Below are 26,051 nucleotides of genomic sequence, written 5' to 3' on the forward strand. Positions count from 1 at the left end.
CTTTCAGTTGTAAATGCATTCCTTTATCATAGATTATGCATGACTAGAAGTCACCTGGCTAGTGGTGGAGGAATCTAACTTTTTTAAAAATGTAAATATCCACACAATCATCTCATTTTTTTTTTAAAACAACAACAACAAAAAATGTTCAGCCGGAGCCCTTTGACCTGTTGCCCCAGTCCCTGTGCTTGTATTATTATTTTTTTCCATTTTGGGTCAGCTATACTCAGGGGTGACTCCTGTCTCTGCACTCAGGAATTACTCCTGGTGGTGCTCGAGGGACCATATGGGATGCTGGGTATTGAACTCGGGTCGATTTATACAAGGCCCTACCCATTGGACTATCGTTCTGGTTTCAGAACTTGTAGCACTGTCATCCCATTGTTCATGGATTTGCTTGAGCAGGCGCCAGTAACGTCTCCATGGTGAGACTTGTTACTGCTTTTAGCATATCCAATACGCCATGGGGAGCTTGCCAGGCTCTGCCATTTGGGCGGGATACTCTGGGTAGCTTGCTGGGCTCTCCGAGAGGGACAGAGGAATTGAACCTGGGTCGGCCGCGTGCAAGGCAAAAGCCCTACCACTGCGCTATCGCTCCAGCCCTCAGAACTTGTATTTTTTAAATACGGTGTTTAAAAATGTCTGAGACATATCTGGTTTTGATCAAGGTCTGTATAATGAAATGATTTTGGTGATGAATAATTTAATAACTTGCTTGTTTTTCCTAGACACTTAGCTAATTCAATAGGCACCTAAGTGCCCTTCCTTTGTATGGGACTGAGGCTGTCAGCATCAGATTTCTCAATAAACAAAAGCGTTTGATTAAAATTTCTGTGTGTGGGGGGCGGGGTTCGGGGTGCTTGGACCAGGGCCAGTGGTGCTCCAGGCTTCCTCCTGGCTTTGCACTAGGGACTCACTCCTGGCGGTGCTCGGGGCAGGGCACCCTGTATGGGTGCTGGGCAGCAAACCAGGTAGGCTGCAGGCAAGGCAAGCGCTTTACCTGCTGTACTGTCTCTGCACCCTTGGTTGAATATTTCTTGTTGTTGTGTTAGAAAGGCATGAGATGACTGTGCGGATAGTTATATAAACGAAGTTGATTAGTCTGTGTCCATAAATGTTTAAGTGTACTACTCTTTACTGTTCGTTATTGTACTATAATATAACAAATGTAAATAATAGGAGAAGTAAATTATTCCTAGTTTTTCTCTAATTGCTGCCTCAATATTGACTCAGTGCACGTATTAAAAATTGTGCACTGAGCCTCAGTTTGGCCATTGGCCAGTCGACATTTAACTGTGTTCCGCATCTTAAACAAGGTACACTTCTTAGTTAAAAGGCAGTGTTGGGGACTGGAGCGATAGCACAGCGGGGAGGGCATTTGCCTTGCACGCGGCTGACCCAGGTTCGATTCCCAGCATCCCATATGGTCCCCCGAGCACCGCCAGGAGTGATTCCTGAGTGCAGAACAAGGAATAACCCCGGTGCATTGTCAAGTGTGACCCAAGAACCAAAAAAAAAAAAAGTCAGTACTGGGGGGCTGGAGCGTATCACAGTGGGTAGGGTGTTTGCTTGCTTTGCACATGGCCGACCCGGGTTTGATTCCCAGCATCCCATATGGTCCCCCGAGCACCGCCAGGATTAATTACTGAATGCATGAGCCAGGAGTAACCCCTGTGCATTGCTGGGTGTGACCCAAAAGCAAAAAAAAAAAAAAAAAAAAAAGTCAGTACTGGGGCTCAAGAGATAGGACAGCAGGTAGGGCACTTGCCTTGCATGTGGCCAACCAGGGTTCGATCCCTGACATTCCCTATTGTACCCTGTGAGCACTGCCAGGAGTAATTCCTGAATGCACAGCTAAGAGTAACTCCTGAATATTTCTGGGTGTGGCCCCCCAAAAAAACAGACAAAAAAATTCAGTATTATATGATTAATGCATGTATGATATGGTAGAAAATTAAATGCATGGATATAAATAGAATGAAAATAAAATAAATGTGATGGGAAGAAAAAAGTGCCACTTTTTTTCAGAGTGAAAACTTTACATGTGGTAGAGTTGAAAACAGCACAAATTGTGAAATAAAAACTATAAGATGTAGTAGAACATGAATTTTTATTTATTCATTTATTTTGTTTCTGTTTGTATTTTTGGCTACACCTCTGGGGAGTGCTCAAGGTCACTCCTGGCTTAGGGTCACTCCTGGTGGGCCCAGGGGACCAAGTGGGATGCTGGGACTGAATCGGGGTTGGCCACGTGCCAGGCCAGCACCCTCCCCACTGCGCCTCTCTCTCTCTCTCTCTCTCTCTCTCTCTCTCTCTCTCTCTCTCTCTCTCTCGTGAACGTCACAGAGACGGCTCACTGTCTCTCTCCCCCTCTTGCCCGTCAGGTATTTGATTCAGGTGGCAGCCACGGATTTTCTGGAACTCAGCTACCTCAGAACTCCAGTCACTCCTGGGAGGTAAACCTTGCCGTTGTCTGTGTGTTTATTTGTTTTTTGGGCCACACCCAGAGATGCTCAGGGGTTACTCCTGACCTCATGCAGGGCAAACCCAGGTCACTTGCTGGACTAGCTCTCTGACCATGACCAGCCCCGTTTTGCTGTAAGGAGAGGAAAATATCATTACATCTGTGTGTGTGTGTGTGTGTGTGTGTGTGTGTGTGAGAGAGAGAGAGAGAGAGAGAGAGAGAGAGAGAGAGAGAGAGAGAGCGCCACACCTGGGGTGGGGTGGGCAGAGCAGGACTCTGCCACTAGTGCTGGGGGAACCGTGCGGTACCAGGGTTTGAACCCTGCACCTCACATACGCTCAGCCTTGTCTGCTCCCGTTTGCTCCTCCTTCCTGACCCCCACGCGGGCGAGTTGAAACTCTCATCGATTTTGATGCTGACAAAGCGTTGCTTCTGGTGTGGGGGCAACTTAAGAAACACCTTTCAGCTTGCAAGGCTGTTTCGGTGGCGTTCCCGGGAGCTGTGCCATGCCGGACAGCAGGTAGGATGAAGTGCTATATGGAGAGGAGAGACGAGAACGCCCTCCTGGCGCCCGGGGGACAATCGTGCTGACAGTTCTCGAGCTCCCGGGGCAGCCAGGAGGGAGAGTGCTCGCCGAATGCCAGCCATCTCTCTGGGTGGTCAGTGCACTGTGTCCCTCCGTGCGACCGTGAGGTGGTCATGGGCCTTGTGTGTGGGGGGGGTGGGGGGGTTGTAGTCATGAGCCCCGGGGGAGGGGCGCGCCCATCTGTCCTCCTGACGGCTCCTGCCCCCTTCTGCTGTGCATCCCCCCAAGGTGATCTCTGTTCAGGCGGGAATGGAGTCGGTCAGGTTGGTGCGTTTGGGGAAGGGCTGTGGCCAGATACAGCCCGAAGCCTTCTGTTGGCGTTGCCAGGGAGGGCCTGGGGCAGGGCAGGGGGGGGGGCGCGCCCACAGCCCCCCGCTGAGGCCCAGCCCGGCTGCTTTACTGCAGGGCCTGGCAGTCCCTGAGCCTTGGCTCGCTCCCCTGGAAACTCGGGCTGAGGGGGGTGTCTCGCCGCTTGGTGGCACCGAATGAATGAAGCATTGTCCTCCCCCTCCACCCTCCCCGTTCGTCATTAACTCGGAGCTGGAAAAAAAGACGAGGCGGGGTTCGGTTCTGTTCTTTGGAAACACTGAGTGAGGCTGCTTTCTCCTGCCCACCGTGTCGGCGTCGGTAGGGAGCGTTCACTGCACATGGGCGTGGCGTCGCCGGATGCTGGAGCATGAGCGACTCTCAAAGCGGGGCCGTTCCGTGACGGATGCACCAGTGCACCCGGCCGGGCTTCCCCTCAGATCAGCGGGGCTCGGGGGCACCTGGAGACCGGCCCTCTCTGTGCCGACATTACCTGTGCCGGGCACCGCGGTGCCCACTCCGCTGCTCGCCCTGTCTCTCTGGCAGATTTCCTCCTGTGTGCCAGAGGGCGGCCCTGGTCCGGGCAGTAACCCCAGGCCCCGGTCCTGGGTCTGTGTGTGCGCTGGGCACACCCACGGCCCCCCTTCTCCCTGCAGCCACGCCGGCATCAGCGTCTGATCTGAGCTTTTTCTCGGGCAACCTCTGAGTGCAGCATGGAAAATGCTCCCACCGGCGTGTCCCCGCCAGGTGTGTGCAGTCACCGGAGCGAGTGTCTGTCCCGGTGAGGCCGCAGTGCCCCGGGTGCCCTGTTGGGCTGGGCCCCGAGAGCTTGAGAGGTCCCTGTCCCCTCCGGGGTACCCCCTCGGGCGCCAGGGGCTGACCCCACGCTACCCCAGGCCCCGTCGTGGACCAGCTGTGGCAGCACATGTTAATCTCTGCAGAGTTTCTGGAAAGTTCTCTCCTCTCTGCTGGGCCTGTCCATGAACTGCCTCTTTCTCCTCCCCACCACACCGCCACCCTGCCGGCCTCGGGGCTCGTGCATGTGATTTCACGGAGACCAAGAACTCAAACGATCAGACGAGGCAAAGCAAAAGCCAGCCTGTGCCCACAAGGGCTGATGGCCGAAGGAAAGAGGGACGTGGGTCAGGGTCTCGAGAGGGTCTTTCTGGAAGTGGGGAGTGGGGGGCAGGAGGTGGTGAGCACAGTGCAGCACCTGCACCCCCGAAATAGAAGGTGACACCCCGAGACCTTGGTCTTGGCGCCAGCAGTGAAGGGGTGAGCAATGCTCTCTCTGCACAGTTTATTTTCAAAATACAATTTGTTTTCCTTTTTCGTTTTGGGGCCACACCCGGCAGTGCTCAGGATTTACTCCTGACTCTGCACGTGCTTACGGATTACTCCTGGCGAGGTTTGGGGGACCCTTTGGGATGCGGGGGTCAGCCGCATGCAAGGCAAGTACTCTAGCCACTGTACTTTCGCCCTGGCCCCTGTTTTCCAATTTTGATATTTTGGGTCTGGGGGCCACACACAGCGGTGCTCAGGGGTTCCTCCTGGCTCTGCACTCAGGAATCAGGCCCGGCGTTGCTCACGGGACTGTCTGCAGTGGCGGGGATGGAACACGGAAGGCCGTGTGCAAGGCAAATGCCCTCCCCAGAGCTTTGCACGAGCCCTTGAACTCGCTTTAGTTTGGGGTCCTCCCCTGTGGTGTTAGGGATCACACCCGGGCCCCCGTGCGCCCCAGACCTGCACTCTGCAGCCCTTTGCACCATCTCCTCAGCTCTCTAGAACTTTCTGAGCTGTGCCCTTGTCATTGATCACACGGAAGGCTGGGCGCGTGCTCCCCGTGGGGGGGAGGGGGTGTGCTTGGATTCAGCCTGCCACGGCTTTTCCCAGTGGCCTCTGGAGCACAGCAGCCGCTCCCGGACGAGGGCGCAGCGGGCAGAGACTGTCCCTTGCCGCTGTCCCGTGCCCCTCTGCGACTCTGACTCTGAAAGCGCAGTTAAGTCTTTGCAGCTGTGCGGGGCCCTGCTGTGTTTTCTGACTACACAGCGGCCTCTACTGGTCATTGAACAGAATGCAGCGCTGTTCGGGCCCTGCCCGCTGGCTGGTTCCCGCTGCCCCCAGGAGGGCAGACCCCGGAGCACCCCCTGGTGGAGTCGAGCAGGTGTATGAGAGGTGGCCCGAGGGCGGGGGCCCAGCCCCCTCCCTGGCACCCCTGCACCTGCCCTTTCCTGCTCTCTCATGTGTCTGCGTTCGGCCCCTCTCCTCCTAGCTCGGCCCCGAGAATGCCTTGTGGTTTTCGGAGGGGGGGGGCTGGGCTTACGCCTGGCTCTGAGCTTGGGGGTCTGTCCCCATGTGCCCGGGCCCCGTATGTGGCGCTGGGGCTTTGAGCCAGGGCTGGCCGTGTGCACGGCGAGTACCTTAACCCCTGAACTGTCTCCCAGCCGACTTGTGTGTTTATTCTATTCTATTATTTATTTTTTTTATTGAATCACCATGAGATAGATCCTTCCAAAGCTGTCCATGATCGGGTTTCAGTCATACAGTGTGCCAGCACCCATCCTCCCACCAGTGCACATTCCTGGTGGGTGCTCCCGTCACACCCAATTGCCCCCCCATCAGCCTGCCTCTATGGCAGACACTTTTCTCCTCTCTCTCCCTCTCTCTTTCCCTCCCTCTCTCTCCGTCCCTCCCTCTCTCTCCCCCCTCCCTCTCTCTCTTCCCCTCTCCCTTTTCCTGCCTCCTGCCTCTTTCTCCCTCCCTCTTTCTCCCTCCCTCTCTCTCCCTCCCTCTCTTTCTCCCTCCCTCCCTCTCTCTCTCCCTCCCTCTCTCTCCCCCTCCCTCTATCTCTTCCCCTCTCCCTTTTCCTGCCTCCTACCTCTCTCTCCCTCTCTCCCTCTCTCTCCCCCTCCCTCTCTCTCCCCTCTCTCTCCCTCTCTCCCCCTCTCCCTTTTCCTGCCTCCTACCTCTCTCTCTCCCTCCCTCCCTCTCTCTCTCCCCCTCCCTCTCTCTCTTCCCCTCTCCCTTTTCCTGCCTCCTACCTCTCTCTCTCTCCCTCCCCCCCTCTCTCTCTCCCTCCCTCTCTCTCTCCCCCCTCTCTCTCCCCCTCCCTCTCTCTCTCCCCCCCTCTCTCTTCCCCTCTTCCTTTTCCTGCCTCCTACCCCTCTCTCTCTCTCTCTCTCTCTCTCTCTCTCTCTCTCTCTCTCCTATTGGGCATTGTGGTTTGTAATATAGATACCGAAAGATTATCGTGTATATTCTTTTTTTTTTTTTTTGCTTTTTGGGTCACACCCGGTGATGCTCAGGGGTTACTCCTGGCTTTGCACTCAGGAATTACTCCTGGCGGTGCTTGGGGGACCATATGGGATGCTGGGAATCGAACCCGGGTTGGCCGTGTGCAAGGCAAATGCCCTCCCCGCTGTGCTATCGCTCCGGCCCCTATCGTGTATATTCTTTAACCTACTTTCAACACTTAATTCTTATCCAGTGTGACCATTTCCAACTATTATTGTCACACTGGTCCCTTCTCTCTCTTCCTACCCTCTGCTGCACCACCCCCCCCCCCACACACACACACGTAGATTCCAACCACTGACCCGTCCTCCTGGCCCCTGATTTCCTTGGCCTTGTAGACTAGTCTCCTGCTATTTCTCTTGACATACCCACAGACGAGTGCAGTCATGCTGTGCCTGTCCCTCTCCTTCTGACTCCTGGCACTCAGCGCGATACTGTCCGTGTCCATCCACGGATGGGCCAATTGCATGACTTCATTTTTCCTGTATGCTGCTGCTGCTGCTGCTCAGAACCGCAGGTAGCACCGCGTCTCCGTGGGGGCGGAGGCGTCAGTCGGTTCCCGGGTGCTCAAAGCTCCAGACCCCTTGTAGGAGCTTGCGCGTGGCTCACCCGTAAATTCAGGCTGTGGCTCTGATTCCGCCCCACGGAGCAGGAGACAAGCCCTGCCCCGAGCACGGCAGCCCCTTGCTGCCTGCAAATTGCCCTCGGCCGCTGTGCTCTGGCTCTCAGCTCTCCAGACTGTCACCCCCAGGCTCACGCCCTCATGGCGCCCTCACTGGCAGCGTTTCCGTCTGTCTGGGTCGATCACTGTGGTGCTGAAGTTCACTTTCTTTCTTTTTAATTTCTTATTATTGCATCACCGTGAGATACAGTTACAAGCTTTCATGATTGAGTTTCAGTCATACAATGATCAAACACCTATCCCTCCACCAGTGCACATTCCCCACCACCCATGTCCCTAGTATTACCCTGCCCTTTCCAGCCCTCCCCCTGCCTCTATGGCAGACAGTTTCCCCCCTACTTTGGGGCATTATGGTTTGCAATACAGATACTGAGCGGTTATCACGTTTGGTCCTTTACCTACTTTCAGCACGCATCTCCCATCCTGAGCGATCCCTCCAGCCGTCATTGACTTAGTGATCCCTTCTCTATCCCAGCTGCCCTCTCCCCCAGCTCATGAGACAGGCTGCCAACTACGGGGCAGTCTTCCTGGCCCTTGTGTCTACTGCCCTTGGGTGTCCGTCTCCTGTTATGTTGTCTTACGTTCCACAGACGAGCGCAGTCCTTCTGTGTCCGTCCCTCTCTTTCCGACTCATTTCACTTTGCATGATTAAAGGTCAGCTTTGGGGCAGGGGGGCTAAAGCCATGGGTTAGGAAACGGGGGTCCTCGTGGAGAAGTCTCGGGAGGGTGAGACATGGAGGGTGGGGAGAGGTGCCGGGGAAAAGTTAGGGGAGGGGGTGGCAGGGGGAACGTCATGTCCCCAGGAGGCCACGGGATGGATGTGTCCATCCTGGGCCCTGAGAGCCGGCACTGAGGGACTCACGGAGCCGCTGTTTGTCCACTGCCGTGGTCTGTGGCTCACCAGGCTCCGACACTCAGGGGCACTGTGGCTGGGTCACAGCCCAGGACCCTGTGAGTGGCCTCTGTTGTTGCATGAACGTTTGTGTGTTCAGAGGCGCTGAGATAAGGAACGTCGAAGAAATATGTCTCATGGAGGACCAAGGCTCGCTCTGGCTCTGGCAAAGGCAGAGGGCCTGGTGGATCTCCTTTCATTGATCATGGTACCTCGAAAGGGCGCAATACAGTGACGTCACCAAAGGCATCAAAAGAAGTTACAGGAAGAACATTGAGGCAGCAGAATAGGCATTAGTTCTTGCATCTGCAGGCCGGTAATCTTGGCCTCCTGGAAAGAAGATACAAAACCAGAAGATACAAAACCAAAACTGAAATCTTCCTTGGGCTAAAAGCACTTGGATTTACATCCCAAAGACAAAACTGGGCCCCACACCTGAAATCTACATCCCAAAGACCAGGCTGGGCCAGAGCCTACTACAATTTACAGTCTCAAAGGTCAGGCCTGGCTAACACCATCTGCATGTCCAAGACCAGCCAGGCTTCTGTGAGAGAAGGAAAACTGCCCCTTTCAATAGACTGAAATTATTTTTCTGAAGGCAGCCAGAAGGGGGGAAATGTTCAGCTTCATCCGAACCATTCAGGACACAAGAGAAATCTCGCCCATTTTCATGGGTCCCTACGTTCCTGTCCGTAGTATGGTACAGTCTACATGGGCTCGCCCCATAGCTCAGTCCAGCCCCGACACTCTGTGCCACGGGGGCTGAAGGGGTGAGAGCAGGGCCCCCCCTCCCCCACCCCTCAGACCGTCTGCACGCAGAGGCCAAGGGCTCCAGGGCGGGGGCTGAGGGAAGGGAGGGGATTCCAAAGTGCCCCCCAGCCCCTTGGCTGTGCCTCAGGCCCATTTCCGTTCTCTCTCGTGTCCAACCCAGGTGGATGACCTCCTGCAGCTCTACAGCCCCGCTGGCGACGGCGACGGCGCTCTCCGGGACAGACCGTGGGACGTCCCCACCGACGCCCCCTTTCAGGACCCCCAAGGGGTGACGCTGACGATGAAGCCCGAGCACCGAGCGGAAGATGTGCTGACCTTGGCGAGCAAGGTACCGGCCCGAGCTGCACGCCTGTGTGTCACGCGTGGGCACGGTGGCCCCCGGGGCCCCCTGAGCCCGCACAGGCCTGCAGGGAGACCTCCCCTCCAGGGTGGGGGGACACGCGGTCACACTTAGCAGCACCAGCCCGATTCTCTTAGATGTGTCAGAAGTCTGTTTTTCTCTTTTGTCTTTCTGCTGTCTGGGCCACGCCCTGCGATGCTCATAGCGTCCTCCTGGCTCTGTGCTCAGGGTGGTCAGTCCACGTGGGTTCAGGGGACCGTGGAGCAGGGGTGCGTCCCTTCCCCGCTGTGGCCACGGCCCTGAGCACTGGCAAGGGAGCAGGCTGCCCGTGCTGACTCTTGGCCTTCTCGAGGCCCCTGACGTTTCACTGAGCGTGTTTCTGTGTAATTTTATATCCTTGATTTCCAGGCCTGCTGTTCTTTAGTTGCCTCATGGAAATGGTGAGGACAGTTTGTTTCCTTTGTTATCCAAACAAGGTTTTCATTCTGTTGTGGTAGTTTTGTTATTCAAACGAGGCTTTGCTTCTTTTCTTTTCTTTCTTCCTTTCTTTCTTCCTACTTCCTTCCTTCCTTCCTTCTCTCTTTCTTTCCTTCTTTCTTTCTTTCTTTCTTTCTTTCTTTCTTTCTTTCTTTCTTTCTTTCTTTCTTTCTTTCTTTCTTTCTTTTTCTTTCTCCCTTTCTCCCTTTCTCTTTTTCTTTCTCTCTTTCTTTACTTTCTTTCTTTCTTTTTTTCTTTATTTATTTCTCTCTTCCTTTCTCTCTTTCTTTCTTCCTTTCTTTCTTTTGTGAATCACCGTGAGGTACAGCTACCGACTTACATACTTCTGTGCTTGCATTTCAGTCATACAATGGTCGAGTACCCATCCCTCCACCAGTGCCCATTTTCCACCACCAGTGGTCCCAACATCCCTCCCACTACCCCACCCCTTCTTTTCTTTTCTTTTCTTTTCTTTTCTTTTCTTTTCTTTTCTTTTCTTTTCTTTTCTTTTCTTTTCTTTTTTCTTTTCTTTTCTTTTTTCCTTTCTTTTCTTTTCTTTTCTTTTCTTTTCTTTTCTTTTCTTTTCTTTTCCCTTTTAAATGAATCACCTTGAGATACAGTTACAGACTTACAAACTTTCATAATTTCGTTTCAGTCATACAATGGTTGAGCACCCATCCCTCCACAGTGCCCATTCTCTACCGCCAATGATCCCAGTATCCCTCCCACCACCCACCCCCCCCTTCCCCCCGCCCCCCGCCTCTGTGGCAGGCACATTCCCTCTTACTCTCTCTCTCTCTCTCTTTGGGTATTATGGTTCGCAATATGAGTACTAAGTGCCCATTGTGTTCGGTCCGTAGTCTACTTTCAGCACGCATCTCCCATCCCAAGCGAGTCCTCCAAGCATCATTCACTTAGTGGTCCCTTCTCTAAGTGGGTTAAGTGATTCTAGCATCCGTGGTGGGACTGAGGGCTCACCCCTGGCTCTGCGCTCGGGAATCACTCTTTTTGGTGCTCCGGGAACCTGGGGGGTGCTGGGGATCAAACCCAAGTCTGCTGCATGCAAGGCAGGTGCCCTCCCCACTGTGCTGTCGCTCTGGCTCCAGGTTTTTGCTTCTAAACAAGAAGTTTCCCTGGGGTCAGAGAGAAAGTACTGCAGATAGGGCATTCGCCTTGCACCCAGCCAGCCCGATATGATCCCCGGCATCACGTACGGTTCCCCAAATCAACCAGGAGTGATTCCCAGAACTACCGGGTGTGGCCCCAAAACCAAAAAAATTAGTGTTTCTCTGAAGTCCCACCCGAGCCTGGTGAAAGCAATGAGGTAGAGGCAGCGACGGCGCATTTGATGATTTCGACCACCAGAGGGTGCCATAGAGCTTCCTCTGTCTAAGCTTGAACCACGTACAGTACCCTGACAGCTGCAGATAATCATTTCAGTTTCCCTCTGTCACTTTGGCATGTGTCTTAGAAGACCCGAAATTTATGCAAACTGTTCATATTAAGAATTTAATGGGTTTAATGTGGCTCGGTGGCAGAGAGCGTGTACATAGGAGGCGTGGGCACAGTCCTCAGCTCAGAAAAAATTATTCCCGTGTCCTCCCTTATGTAAGAATATTATTCAGCCTGTCCATGGTACTGTTCGGTGTCACTGAGACCGGTTACTCAGCGGGTATTTTTCTAAGTCACCCAGGGTGTGGAGGTCGGTCAGGCAGCCCTGGTTGGGGTGAAGACTGACATAATCTCTCACTATTCAAGGAGAGAGGGGGGAGGAGAGACAGACACAGACAGAGACAGAGATGAATATGTGTGTATATATCATTTTGAGAACGGGGAGCAGGAAATTCACACTTCTGAATTCTGTACACTCTGAGATGATTATTACATTTGCAAACTTCTTTGCCTTAAACACCTCTGTTCCATCCCCAGTATTGGGAGTGGGGAGAGATAAAAAACTTTTTTTAATTTATTTTTTCATCTTTTCAGCAACCATTTGCTGAGATGGTTGGTAAGTTAGTTATGTTCCGCCATGACCTCTTAAAACCTCAGCACTTGCGGGGCCAGAGCGATAGCACAACGGGTAGGGCGTTTGCCTTTCACTTGGCCAACCCGGGTTCGATCTCCGGCATCCCATATGGTCCCCCAAGCACCGCCAGAAGTGGTTCCTGAGTGCAAAGCCAGGAGTAACCCCTGAGCATCGCTGGGTGTGACCCAAAAAGCAAAAAAAAAAAAAACAAAACCCAAAAAAACTCAGCACTTGCTTAGAGATCAGTGGTATCATTTAGAGAAAACCTTAGAAATACTTCATCGTCCCTTCTTTTCTTCACTTCCGTGTGTTTTGCTTCTTGGGCCACACCTGGCAAGACCCATTGGTCACTCTGCTTTGGTTTGATTCTGTTTGGGGGCCACGTCTGGCGATGCTCAGGGGATCCTCCTGGCTGTGCACTCAGGAATCACTCCTGGTTTCATTCACTTAGTGGTCCCTTCTCTAAGCGGGGAACCGTAAGGAATGCCGGGCACCGAACTCGGCTCCGCTGCGTGCATGGCAAGCACCCTACCCGCCGTACTACCGCTCGGGCCCCCAGGGTCACACTTGCCTGGCCTAGGACACCTTGTGGAGCTGAGAATTGGACAGAAACCTGCACCCAGCGCACTCAGAGGCAGGGAAGCTTTTTGGTTTACAGTTGCTTTACTCTGAGACTGTACCCAGCAGCGCTGAGGCTGCGCCCGGCTCAGAGGTAGAGAGGGGAGGGTTTATTCCCGGGGGTGCCAGGGACTGGGCCCAGGCGTCTGCCTGCAGATGCTGACCCTCGGGCCATCTCTCAAGCCCCATTTGCTCCTGGCAGTATCTGAGCTTCTTCTGTATTTAGGTTTAAACAGAGCAGACGGTAGGCTGGAGCGGTAGCACAGCGGGGAGGGCGTTTGCCTTGCACGTGGCTGACCCGGGTTCGATTCCCAGCATCCCCTGTGACCCCCCGCCCCCCCCCCAAGCACCGCCAAGGGTGATTCCTGAGTGCACAGCCAGGAACAACCCCTGGGCATCGCCGGGTGTGGCTCAAAAAGCAAACAAACGAACAAATGAAAACCACCGCAGACTGCGTGTGGGATATCTCTGTGATCTACACTCGGTTTTTAATAAGGCAACGAGGGATGTCAGGAGAACCATTATTCGGATCTGAGTAACCGTGTTTGTCTCATCAGATGAGACCGTTGGAACCCAGTCACCGCGGCCCACAGCTTCGAAAATCAGTGGATGAAAACACCGAGCCCAGCGTTCCCGCAGCCGATGAACACATCCAGGACCAGGCAAGCCGGGTTAGAGGGAAGAAGGACCCGGTGCGGAGCCGGGGCAGGCGGGGGCCGGATCCCGTTTCAATGCGGCTTCTACTTTGGGGGGGGGCTTGTTATGTTTGGGGGCCACACCTGCTGAGGCTCAGGACTTACTCCTGGCTCTGCGCTCAGGGATCACTCCTGGTCGCGCTCAGGGCCCCCGTGTGGGGTTTCCGGCGATCGAGCCTGAGTTGGCCGCACGCAGTGCAAGCGCCCTGCCCCCGTGCTACCCTCTCTGGCCCCAACTTCTCGTTTTGAAACCGTCAAACTCCCGCCCCCAGACATCCTGCCGTGCTCACCCCTGATCTGGCGCTGTTTGCTGCTTTGTAGGTGCTGGATGACGTGGACGTCTTTCCCCTGAACGTTCATGAGGTGCAGCTCGCCAAGACGGGGGGCGTGTCTGACTTCGGTAGGCGCCCGCCCCTCGATTGCTCCCCCTGGCTCCCCGGGCCGTCTTGTCTGAACCTCAGATGCGTCACCGCCTCCCCGCGTGTTTTCCCGAAACCCTGAGTAGTTTCCGAACTTCCTCTCCCGTCCTCCCCCTTTATCTCGGCAGGTGCTTCTGCTGGGGTGGACGCCGGGCCCTGGGAAGGGACCCTTAGGCAAGCGGATGGGACGTTGGACGGGATGGTGGCAGGAGTAGCACGGGGGTTAGCTGTGTGCGCGGTGCCATGCGGACTCATTCCCGACAGGCCTGCTCGCCTCTGTCTTTGCCCTTAACTCTCTGCCACCCCCCGGAGTGCTCCCTGCACGCACCTCCCCCGCGCCCCCCAGTGACCCCGTCCTGTTTGGGTCTTGCCTTTCTCCTGCTCTGGAGTTACGTGTGGCTTTAAGCTCCTCGTGGATCCTGGTCCTGGCTGTGTGTCTGTCTTCTCCTGGGTCTGTTGCCATAGGAGAGCAGCGGGGCAGTGATGGTCCATGAGACTCCTCCTGGACACACGGCTGTGAAATCCGGCTTCAGAGAAGGACCGCGTGTCCCCGCTAACTGCCCCGACATAACGCTTTGCCTGACGATGGCGCAAGCACATGGTGCCTGAGGTTTATTATTTTGTTCAAAGTTCCTTGTCAGGGGCCCAGGGAGGAGGTGGCTCAAGTGGCAGGTGGCCAGCCTGGGGCGTGCAGGACCCTGGGTCTCTCTCGCCCTGGCACCATGAGTCCCCTGATCCCCAGTTCCCCCGAGGGGTGGCCCTGGCTCTGCCGAGTGCAGCCTCTGTTCAGAACAGACATGCAGTAGAGAGAGGACAGTGTCCAGTGACAAGGGACTCCTGAGTCAGACAGCAGGACTGAGGTGACTGGGAGAGGCGGGGGAGGAGGGGTGGGCGGGCAGCGCCCTAGGGACAGTGGTGGACAGACAGGCTGGGCCTGCAGGCGGCGTGGAGGGGCGGTGACTGGGGTCACAGAGGGGCCCACAGAGGCTGGGGCGTGTCTTGCTGGGTGACGGCCACAGTCTGATGGACGTGTTTCCTGCCGGTGGTGCTGCCCCGCCCTGGGCCCCTCTGTAGTGTCTTGTCCCCACCTCCAGCGGCCTGGGCTCAGCTTGCCCCGGTGGCCCCAGCATCTGTCCTGCTGGGCTGAAGACACGTCCCCCAGTGGTCACCTTCCTTCCCGCCCTCACCTCCGAGAGGAGCTGGGGCCCTTCAGCATCAGCGGGGACCCCAGGACCCTCGCTCGGGGGCCTCCTTGGGAGCGGGCAGGGCGTTCCCGGCTCTGCCTGGTGTGTGGCCGCAGCCTTGGCCTCCCTGCTGCCCGCGTCCTGGTGGTCAGGGTGAGGGGTCACGCGGAGACGGGGGTGGGGGGGATAGGGGGGTGGCGGGTGCCGGCAGCGGGGAGGGCGTGGTGGGGGTTATGGGAGCAGATCCCGTGGGGTCAGCGAGGAGGCCAGGGGTCCTGTCCGGGTGGAGGGGGGAGTCCCACCCCAGGGTTGGAAGTGCCACATCTCGCGGTGGGGGGGGGGGTGGCGGGGGGGGGGGGTGCACTGTGGCCCTCGGGGTCACCTTCCTGACACGCCTCCGCCCAACCCCCACTCGGGGCTGTTTCCTGGCTGCGAAGACTCAGAGAGGAATTTAATCGTCCTCAGAGGCGCGTGGGAGGGCGGGGAAGCGTCGCGGGGGCAGCCGTGAGCGTCTCCTCCTCCCCAGCTGCTTCCACCGCGCAGTACTGAGCGGGGCGTCTGTCCGATGGCGGCGGCCAGCCCTCCCCCTCCCCAGCCTGCTTTCTTCTCCTCCTCAGGGGGGCCAGGTTGGGCCCGACCCCTGCAGTGCTCAGGGCTCCCCGGGCTCTGTGCTTGGGGTCCCTCCTGGTGCTGCTCGGGGGCCACATGCTGTGCGGGTGCTTGGCCTGGAGCAGGCTCCCTGCACGCCCACGCCGCCCCCGCACCCCTGCTCTGCATCTCCGCCCCGCCCCTGCTTTCTGTCCTTACAACCACGACCACGGTTTCTCGGGTGGTGCGTGGTCGCTCTTCCCGCCGGCTCGTTTCACACGGGGCAGAATCGTGCGTGTAGCAGCTTCAGAATTCCACGGGGGGGGGGGGGAGGGATAGCACAGCGGGGAGGGCGTTTGCCTTGCACGCGGCCGACCCAGGTTCGATTCCCAGCATCCCGTAGGGTCCCCCAAGCACCGCCAGGGGTGATTCCTGAGTGCAGAGCCAGGAGGAACTCCACCCAGAGCACTGTCAGATGTGGCCCCCAAACCAAAAAAAATCAATTGTTTTTTAAGTTTTGGGGTTCTGCCCTGTGCTGCTTAAGCGTTATTCGTGTTGCTCTTGGCCGGGCTGGGGGACCAGGCGGTAGGTAGCAGGGATTGAACCCAGGGCTTCTGCCTACCTGGCTCCTGCCTGGTGTGCACCACCAGCCCAGGAGTTCTTTCTCTCTTCCTTCCTTCCTTCCTTCCTTCCTTCCTTCCTTCCTTCCTTCCTTCCTTCCTTCCTTCCTTCCTTCCTTCCTTCCTTCCTTCCTTCCTCTCTCTTTCTTTCTCTTTCTTTCTTTCTTTCTTTCTTTCTTTCTCTCTTTCTTTCTCTTTTTTCTCCTTCCTTCCTTCTTTCCTTCCTTCCTTCCTTCCTTCCTTCCTTCCTTCCTTCCTTCCTTCCTTCCTTCCTTCCTTCCTTCCTTCCTTCCTTTTCTTTCTCTTTCCATCCAGCAGTGCTCAGGGGTTTCTCCTGGCGGTGCTCAGGGGACCATATGGGATGCTGGGAATTGAACCCAGGTCCTTCGCGTGCAAGGCAAATGCCCTCCCTGCTGTACTATTTATTGCCCAGTTCCTTCTTTCTTATGAGTGAATAGTATCCCACTGTATGTGTTGGCCACATTTTTTTTTTTTTTTTTGCTTTTTGGGTCACACCCAGCAATGCACAGGGGTTACTCCTGGCTCATGCACTCAGGAATTACTCCTGGCGCTGCTCGGGGGACCATATGGGATGCTGGGAACTGAATCAGGGTCAGCCGCGTGCAAGGCAAACGGCCTCCCCGCTGTGCTATTGCTCCAGCCCCTCATTTTTAAAAACAATATTTAAAAGAATTTTAATTTAGTCACCATGAATTATAAAGTCATTAGTGATTGATTTCAGCAATGTCCCATCCCCCGCCTCTTCACCAGTGTCCGCTTCTGTCAGCCCATGGCCACTTCCTCCACCAATGCCCCCGTTCCCCCCCCCCACCCAGCAGCCTGCCTCTGTGACAGGCACGTTTTGTTTGGGGGCCACACCCAGCTATGCTCAGGAGTTCTCCTGGCTCTGCACTCAGGAACCACTCCTGGTGGGGCTCGGGGGACCCTATGGGATGCTGGGAATTGAACCCAGGTCAGCCTTGTGCAAGGCAAACGCCCTCCCCGCCGGACTCTTGCTCAGACCCCATGGCAGGCCCTTTTGAATAAATGCTGGACCCCGTGTTTTACCCTTTCGCACCGTGCTTCCTCCGGAGTGACTCCTGCCCTCCACGCTGTTCAGTGCTCCCCTCCCCTCCCTCTCTGCCTGCCGGCCTTCTCAGTCACATCAAAACATACTTCTTCCTCCGGGAGGTCGAGCTGGGTCACTCTCCCCTCTGGCTGGTGGGGAGGGGCCATCTCGCCCCAACTTTGGAACAGTGTTGCAGACTGTGTAGCGTTGGACCCAATGTTGCCCTTACCCGGGGCTGAGAGTGTGGTGACCTTTCTCTGTGTGTCCCTCCGCAGGGTTCGCAGTGACGGCGCAGGTGGACGGGCACCAGCATCTCAGCCGGATCTTTATCAGCGACGTTCTCCCTGACGGCTTGGCATATGGCGAAGGTCCGTGTGGCACAGAGTGTCTGTTCTCGGAGGCAGTCTGCCCGGGACCGTTCCTTCCTCCAGAGCTGTCAGCAGAGTTGTGCTAGAGCCTTAGAGAAAGTGAATCGAGTCGTTGGGGTGGGGGGAAATGGCCTTTGCAGAGGCTGGAGAGAGAGAGAGAGAGAGAGAGAGAGAGAGAGAGAGAGACAGAGACAGAGACAGAGACAGAGAGACAGAGACAGAGAGAGACAGAGACCGAGAGACAGAGACCGAGAGAGACAGAGAGACAGAGAGAGATAGAGACATAGAGAGACAGAGACCGAGACACACAGAGACAGATACAGAGACTCAGAGACACAGAGAGGGAGAGAGAGACACAGCAGCCAGGGTTGGACACTGGCCTCGCATAGGCCAATCCTGGTCGGATCCCGGCGTCCCCAAGGGTCCCCGAGCTCAGGCGGGACGGAGCCCAGAGTGAGCCCTGAGCATGCTGGCCGTCGCCCCGAGCCCCCTGGCCCCCAGAGTGCCTCCCCTCTGGGCCGCGTGGAGAGCGTGTGTGTTGGGACGGTGAGGGTGTACGCGGGTTCTCTTCCTGGCAGTCTCTCTGCGAGGAGCTGCCCTCCGCAGGGACCCTGGGGACCTCCTTTGAGGACGGCAGGGCATTCCCGAGTGGGCGGGTGGGCACCATTGGCTCTCCTCCGAGCCGCGCTTGAGTTTGCCTCCTCTCCCCCCTCCCCCCCTGCTTCCTGCTTTTCAGGGGTGAGGAAGGGGAGTGAAGTCATCACCCTGAACGGCGAGGCCGTGGCGGGGCTCGGCCTGAGGCAGATGGAGGCCCTGTTCTCGGAGAAGCGCGTGGGGCTGACGCTCCTGGCCCGGCCCCCCGCCCCCAAGGGGCCCCTCAGTGGCTCGTGGTCCGACACGGACCTCTTCCTGGGGGACCAGGCGGGCCCGCTGCCGCCGCCGAACCAGTCCCAGCTGCTGGAGGAGTTCCTGGACAGCCTGAAGAAGAGCAGCCCGCGCGGTAAGGCCCCGCGCTCCCTTCCTCTTGGCTGGGCCGGCCGCCGATGGCTCGGGCGGGGGCCGTGGAGTTCGCTCTGCACACGTCGGTGCGCTTCGCGGTTCGGAGGATGTTTTCTCGTTCGTTAGGAGGACGCAGATGCCAGCCATGTGGGTTTGACCAGACTCCCGTGCGTTCGAGCCATGACAACACATTTGTGAAATAGGAAATAATTACTTTTGCATAAAGTAACATTTGCCGCGCTCCCCCCCCTCGGGATACTTCCTGGGATAATGGCTCCGCGAGGGAAGGCGGCCGAGGGCCGAGCCAGATGCCAGCGTGGGCCCCTCCCTCGGAGCTCGGTGCCAGGACAGTTTGCTGCTCGTCTCGGGAGCCCCAGAGAGGGATGCGTCCTGTCATCCGCTGTTCCTCGGTCATCCGACCAGGCTCTCCTTTGCCTTTCCCGTCAGCTTCCTGAACACACAGCAAACCTCTGTGCATGCTGGTTGGCGGGAGGGGGTCCTCCCAAGCCCCCCTCAGCCCCCCTCACCCCCGGGATCTCCCCGCCCGTGCTCGACTTGAGCTGTGCGTGTCTGATGGCTCGTTGCTGTGAGTGCTCGGGAGAGCAGGAGTATTTTTTAAAATTTTTAAAAATTTCTTTATTATATCACCGTGAGGTAGTTGCAAGCTTTCATGTTTGAGTTACAGTCGTACAATGATCGAACGCCCATCCCTCCACCAGTGCACATTCCCCACCACCAATGTCCCCAGGATACCCCCCTTTCCCATCCTGCCCCCGTCTCCATGGCAGACAGTTTTCCCCAGACTCTCTCTCGACTTTGGGACATTAGGCTTTGGAATACAGACACTGAGAGGCCATCACGTTTGGTCCTTTATCTACTTCCAGCACACAGCTCCCATCCCTGCCGATCCCCCCAACCGTCATTTTCTTAGTGATCCCTTCTCTCTTCCAGCTGCTGGGGAGAGCGGGCTTGGGGGTCAGCAGGGACCCCAGCAGTGCTGGGGTGATAATACAGTACTGGGAGTTAGAGTCAGGGCCTTCCTCCGGCCAGATTGTGCTTCAGCAGGTCTCAACTCTGTCTTGACCCTCGAAACGGCAACCTTCTAACAGAGAGAACAGAGTTTTAATTTTCTTTTAGGAAAGCAAGGTAATTTTTTTGATTTATTTATTTTTAAATTAGTGAATCACTGTGAGGGTACAGTTACAGATTTATAAATTTTCATGCTCGTGTTTCCCTCATACAATGTTCGAGAACCCATCCCTTCACCAGTGCCCATTCTCCACCACCACCAAACCCAGCATCCCTCCCCCCCCAATCCCATCTCCCCCCACCCCACCCTGCCTCTGTGGCAGGGTATTCCCTTTTGTTCTCTCTCTCCAATTGGGTGTTGTGGTTTGCAATAGGGGTGTTGAGTGGCTATCATGTTAAGTCTCAGTCTACTTTCAACATGCATCACCCTTCCCCCACGTGGCCTCCAACTACATTTTACTTGGTGTTCCCTTCTCTATCTGAGCTGCCTTTTCCCCAGAATGTGAGGCCAGCTTCCAAGCCAAGGAGTCAACCGTCTGGTACTTATTTCTACTATTCTTGGGTGTTAGTCTCCTACTCTGTTACTTTTTATTCCACAGATGAGTGCAATTTTTCTATGTCTGTCTCTCTCTTTCTGACTCATTTCACTTAGCATGATACTTTCCGTGTTGATTCACTTATATGCAAAGTTCATGACTTCATTTTTTCTAACAGCTGCATAGTATTCCATTGTATAGATATACCAAAGTTTCTTTAACCAGTCATCTGTTCTAGGGCACTCGAGTTTTTTCCAGATTCTGGCTATTGTAAACAGTGCTGCGATGAACATATAAGTGCAGATGTCATCTCGACTATACTTTTTTGCTTCTCTGGGATATATTCCCAGCAGTGGTATTGCTGGGTCAAATGGGAGCTCAATTTCTAATTTTTTGAGAAGCTCCATATAGGAAAGCAAGATAATTTTTATTGAACAAAACTTGCTTAGGAAATTGTGAGAGGAGGGCCAGAGTGATAGTTCTGCAGGGACCCGGGAGTTTGCCTTGTACGTGGCCGAGCCCGGTTCGATCCCCAACATCCTATATGGTCCCCTGAGCAGCTGCCAGGAGTGATTCCTGAGTGCAGAGCCAGGAGTGACCTCTGAACACCGCCGGGTGTGGCCTCGAAACCAACACCAACAAAATCAAAAGATGCGAGAGGAGAGGAAGAGAGGAAACGTGTTCAGGAGAGAACACAGGTTTCTCCAGAGTGGAAATCAGCAAAGCGAGATACTGTGCCAAAGAGAACATGGGCTTGAAGTGCCGGGCAGGCAGTGACTTCCTAAAGGTTGTAGAAGTCTAAGGACAAACAGGCTGTGTGGCACCAGAGAGAACAGAGGGTAAAGTGCTTCCGTGTGAGTTTTCAACCCAGTTCACTCTCCGGCACCAAAGACAGGCTCCTCCCCGCCCCTCCAGGGATGTGACTCTTAGCTCAGACACAGAAACAGCCCCTGGATAACACGGGGCATGGCTCAGCACTCCCTCCCCCAGTGAGGAAATTATGTCTGTGAAGTTTTTTAGAGGTAAAAAATTACACAAGGTGGGAGGTGTGTGTTTGGGCCACACCCGGTGATGCTCAGGGCTTCCTCCTGGCTCTGCACCCAGGGGCCACTCCTGGCAAGGCCTGGTGGGTTACACGGGGTGCTGGGAATTGACCCCAGTCAGCTGCATGCAGGACGAGTGCCCTCCCCACTGTGCTACCACTCCAGCCTCACACCAGGCCGTGTTCTTGCTGTCAAGATTGGATTTCCAATTTGAATTTCCAGTCTGCTTATTACAGATGAATTAAAAACACTAAAGAGAAGTCGGTCGAGTATGTGGAGTCTCACAGCGAGTATCTGAGGCCCTTCCTGGAAGTCCGGTTGTGAGGTTTGTGGCCCTGCGGGCCTGTGGTGCTCCTCATCGCCCGGGAAACTCTCTAGTTTAAAATGCTTTCAGGGGCCTGAGCGAGCAATGGGTACAGTGGGTAAGACGCTTGCCTTGCATGTGGAGGACCCAGGTTCAATCCCCGGCATCCCATATGGTCCTCTGAGCCCACCAGGAGTGATCTCTGAGCACAGAGCGAGGAGTCAGCCCTGAGCACCACTGGGTGTGCTCCACTGCCTCCCTTTCTAAAACCACCCCCCAAAATGAACAAAAAACAAATAGCCAGGGAGTGGATGTGGGTTGCTGTTCGGATTCTGGGCTTTTCCATACCAGAGGCTTCCCTACTGATATTTGAGATGCACTGATGCATCTGACATTTATTTATTTTCTTTTAATTAAGTTATTTTTAAAATTTTTTAATGAATTACTGTGAGATAGTTATAGAATCACTTTTATGTAATTATGTAATCACAGTTATATAAATCACTTTCGTGATTGCGTTTCAGTCATACAATGATCGAGTACCCATCCTTCCACCAGTGCCTGTTCTCCACCACCAATGTTCCCAGTATCCCTCCCGCCACCTCCCCACCCCCCTCCCCCCCACCTCTGTCCACCTGACTTTTAGCCCAGGACTGAGTCTCGTAGCATGCAAAAATGCCAGTTCCCAGCTCCCGGGAGCCCCCTGCAGGAGGCGCAGGGGAGTGCAAGCCCTCTCTGTGCTGTGTGGCCCAGCTCGCTCCCTGCTTCTGTGTTAAGTGAGATGACCCCTGTAAGATTCTCCAGCAGTCGTGACTGCGGCTGTTGTTACTCTTTGAGCAGGGATTGCCCCAGGATGTCGCCTGTGTCCCCGTGGCCCGCTGGCTGATTAGCCCTCAGCGGGAACAGAGCGCCGAGCAGAAGCAGGCCAGGCGGGAATGCGTCCACTCCGCTGTTGCCTTAGAGACCAGTGACCGCTGGGTTTCATGCATGTCACCGTCCCCCCTTGTGGCGAGGTACCTGGGAGTGACGGGCCATTTGAACCCAATCTAGGGCCCATAGTTCACAGACACGAATGCAAGCTCTAGACGCGGGCCAGTGCCTGGTGCTCAGTTGGCAGGTGTACCTGATGGGCGCCGTGATTCTATGGAGGCAGGCGTGAGCGCGTGGTACAGGGGGTGGCGGGAGGGAAGATCAGAGTGTCACACCTGGGTTCTGGTTCCCCTCCGCAGAGAGCCCAGGTCCACGAGTGAGAATGCAAAGGCAAAGGAACCTTTCTCGCTGCTCGAGGAGGGTCCAAGCCCCATCCAGCCAAGTGGGGTCTTTTTATTTTTCTTTTTGGGTCACACCCGGTGATGCTCAGGGGTTACTCCTGGCTCTTGCACTCAGGAATTACCCCTGGTGGTGCTCAGGGGACCATACGGGATGCTGGGAATTGAACCTGGGTCAGCCGCGTGCAAGACAAACACCCTACCCGCTGTGCTATCGCTCCAGCCCCTCAGTGGGGTCTTGACCAGGACCCCGACTCTAGTTCCAGGGAGCGTTATGTGGCATATGGTTATGTAAGCAGAGTTGGCACCGTTGTTGGTTACAGTTGGCAGTTTTCCCAGGAGTTGGCGGTGCAGCGGTGACACGTCTGTGAGCTAACTGTCTTGCCCACCTGCTGCGCCCAGAGATATCCTGCTCAGCACGGGGCTGGCTGGCGGTGGCCAGGGGTTTTCCAGCTCCCGCCAGGGACCGGCTCAGGGAATTCTTTGGCGGGAACAGAAACAGGCCTACTGTGTGTTTTGCTGAGGTGGCGCATGTGAGTTTCTTTCTTGGCCTCAAAAACGGTCACGTGGATGCAAACATGCAGACTCTGTGTGCCCGAGCTCCCCAGACAGAAACAAACCTTGTTCTCCTCAAAGGTTTCCAAAGGCAGCCGTGAAGGTCTCGGGCAACCCGCTTCCCCGGGCCCAGCCAAAGGTGGGGAGTGTTAGCCCCCTGGCATCCGCCCTCTGCCTGGGCTTACTACCCAAAGCCATTGCCTCTGGGAACCCTGGAGTGACCCCACAGCTGAGCCTGGGGCTGCGCCAGCAGGAACACCAGCATTGAGGTGCTTTGAGTTTCTGTGCCAAAAACAGTAACAATAAGTCTCTCAATGAGAGACCAGTAACGCCCGCTCGAACAAATCGATGAGCAACGGGATGACAGTGACAATGACAGAGACAGTGCTAATTTCCCCATGTAAAGAGAGGGCTTGCCTGTCGGCTGTTTGACTAGCAGAAATATCTGGAGCGATAGCACAGCGGGTAGGGCGTTTGCCTTGCATGTGGCCGACCTGGGTTTGATTCCTCCGTCCTCTCGGAGAGCCCGGCAAGCTACTGAGAGTATCCTGCCCGCACGGCAGAGCCTGGCAAGCTCCCCGTGGCGTATTCAATATGCCAAAAACAGTAACAACAAGTCTCACAATGGAGACATTACTGGTGCCCGCTCGAGCAAATCGATGAACTGCAGGACAGTGTGACAGTGCTACACAAAGAGGATTAATTTCACCCCTGGGGTTTCCCCCAAAGAGACTGGGAAAATAATAAACATTTAAATAAGAATCTTAAAAATAATTTAAATAAAAATATTTAAATATTATTCCCCCCCTTTAAAAAAATTTTAATGAATCAGTGGGATACTTACAGACTTTCATGATTGCATTTTAGTCAATGTTCGAGTATCCCTCCACCAATGTCCATTCTCCGCCACCCCTGTCCCCAGTATCCCTCCCCCGAGACTGGGATTCTTTCTGAGCCCACGCAGGCAGCACTGAAGGGGCCCACCCTGACCTGTCTCTCCGGGGTTCCCGATAGCGGGGCTTTGGAGACTGAAGCCAGAACTCCCCGTTCTAGCGTAGACCGTCGACGGTGTGAAAACGTTCGCCAGCTTCTCAGGGCCTGTCCCGGGCACCGGGTTCCTGCAGGGAGTCTCCACAAAGCCCGAGTTGGTGCGGCCACTCACACACTCGCCGCTGTCAGTGTGTTCCGACTGTGTGCCGAGGGCCCTGGGGGAGAGTCACGCCCAGGTGTGTCTCCCTGTCCCTGGGCTCCTCCCCTCAGTCCCTGCCACTGCAGCTCCGCTAGCGGGGGAGGCACTTGGATGTGAATCTGCACTTCTGGAGGAAGCGCTCGGCGCGGGGGGCGGGGTGTTGGGTGGTGCCAGCATCTGTTTGCAGTTGGCAGCTGGCGCAGAGTGGCCACCACTGGCCCCCAGGGCTGCGGGCCCACGGCTGGCAGAGGCTGTGCCGGTGTGTGACTCTGCAGGGCTTCGGGCCGGCTGGCCAGCTCCCCAGATGGCCAGGGGTAACAGCCTGCTACAGGGCGTGAAGGAGGCTGTGGCTACACTCACAGGCGGTCGGCATGTGCCCGGGTCCTGCCAGTGTGGCCAGACCTGGCCTGGCGGTGTTGGAATCCTGTTTCTGAGAAGGAGCCCGACGCGCGTGCCTGTTCCTTCCGTGGGCGCGACCCCGTGGCGCTGTCTGTGGGGCGGGGAGAGGAGGAACTCGCTCGGCTGCCGGCTCTCTTGCCTAACTTCCTGCCACCGTCTCCGGCGCCCGTTCATTCTCGCGCCTGCTGAGCACGGCCCCGGGCGGATTAGGCTGGGTCGGGCCGCAGGACGGGATCGGGCCTTTACTTCCAAACCCTCGAGGTGGGAGAGGTACGTGCCTGGAGCAGAGGTCGAGTCCCCCTCGGTTTTCTGGTTGACTTTGAGCCAGGGACCCGGATGAGTGATGGGAGTGTTGCTCTCGGACCCGGCGGTGCTGTGGGAGGCGGGGGCGGGGCAGGGACGGCAGCTGAGGAGGGGGGGAGTGTGTGGGCTGGGTGCTGCATGCCCCTCCGAGCACCCAGGCCTTTCCCCTGAGCACAGAGCCAGGGGCAGCTCCCGAGCACTGCCGGGTGGGGCCCTAAACCCAGAGAGGAAGGAAGGAAGGTGGAAAGAGAGATGGAAGGAAAGAATTGGGAAGGAGGAAGGGGGAGGGAGGGAGGAAAGAAAGGTGAAAGGAAATAAAGCTAGTATAGGGACGGACAGACAGAGGTATGGGAGAAGGAAGAAGGAAGGGAGGGAGGGAGGGAGGAAGAAAGGGAGGGAGGGAGGGGGAGGGAAGGAAGGAAGAAAAGGAGGAAAGGAAGTGTGTAAAAACACAAAAAAGAAAAAGGAAGGGGCGAGGAGCGCCTCACCGCTTGCCCTGGGTTCGTCCCGTCCCTCGTCGGGACCCTGCTTTTGGGGGTGCTAGGAAGTAAGGGCAGCTGAGGCTTAAGTCGAGAAAGCAGATGCCCGGGAGTGAATAATATTTGAAGCCAATTAAATCCCATGTTTACCAAAGCATATTAATAAATGTCTTTCTTTGTCCATACAAAAAGGATATTGCTTTAAAGTAAACTATTCAAAAGACATAAGAGAGGAGAAAGACAGTATTAACTTACAATACAAGTTCACTGTCTCAGCAAGGTCTGACCTTACCAATTAACAGAGTTTGATTAGAGGAAGAACAGATAAACTGGTAGAAGTGGTTACAGATAAACAAAGGAATGGGAGTGACTCGGGAGCACTTTGATGGGCATGACTGATATACCTAAGCTCCTAGTGGCAAGGGGAGCAGGACATAGCAGTGTAGTCTAGAATTGTTTAGAAATTATTACCAGATAAACCCAAACTCTGTGGCAAGGGAGAAAGGACAAACCAATAGGAAGGGAGGGAGGAAGGAAGGGAGGGAGGG

General features: G+C 55.6%; 1 protein-coding gene across 1 annotated transcript in view; it reads left to right on the forward strand.

The window, feature by feature from the left end:
- The window catches only part of TIAM2 (TIAM Rac1 associated GEF 2), a 113,679-nt gene that overhangs the window by 28,891 nt on the left and 58,737 nt on the right, over positions 1 to 26,051 (forward strand). The window contains exons 8-13 of the mRNA XM_055135070.1: positions 2,385 to 2,456; positions 9,156 to 9,323; positions 13,014 to 13,118; positions 13,473 to 13,551; positions 17,307 to 17,399; positions 18,136 to 18,399. Of these exons, the coding sequence (XP_054991045.1) occupies positions 2,385 to 2,456; positions 9,156 to 9,323; positions 13,014 to 13,118; positions 13,473 to 13,551; positions 17,307 to 17,399; positions 18,136 to 18,399 (781 nt within the window). The remainder of the gene's footprint in view (positions 1 to 2,384; positions 2,457 to 9,155; positions 9,324 to 13,013; positions 13,119 to 13,472; positions 13,552 to 17,306; positions 17,400 to 18,135; positions 18,400 to 26,051) is intronic.

Source organism: Sorex araneus, chromosome 4, assembly GCF_027595985.1.
Source record: "Sorex araneus isolate mSorAra2 chromosome 4, mSorAra2.pri, whole genome shotgun sequence".
In the NCBI taxonomy this organism is placed as follows: Eukaryota; Metazoa; Chordata; class Mammalia; order Eulipotyphla; family Soricidae; genus Sorex; species Sorex araneus.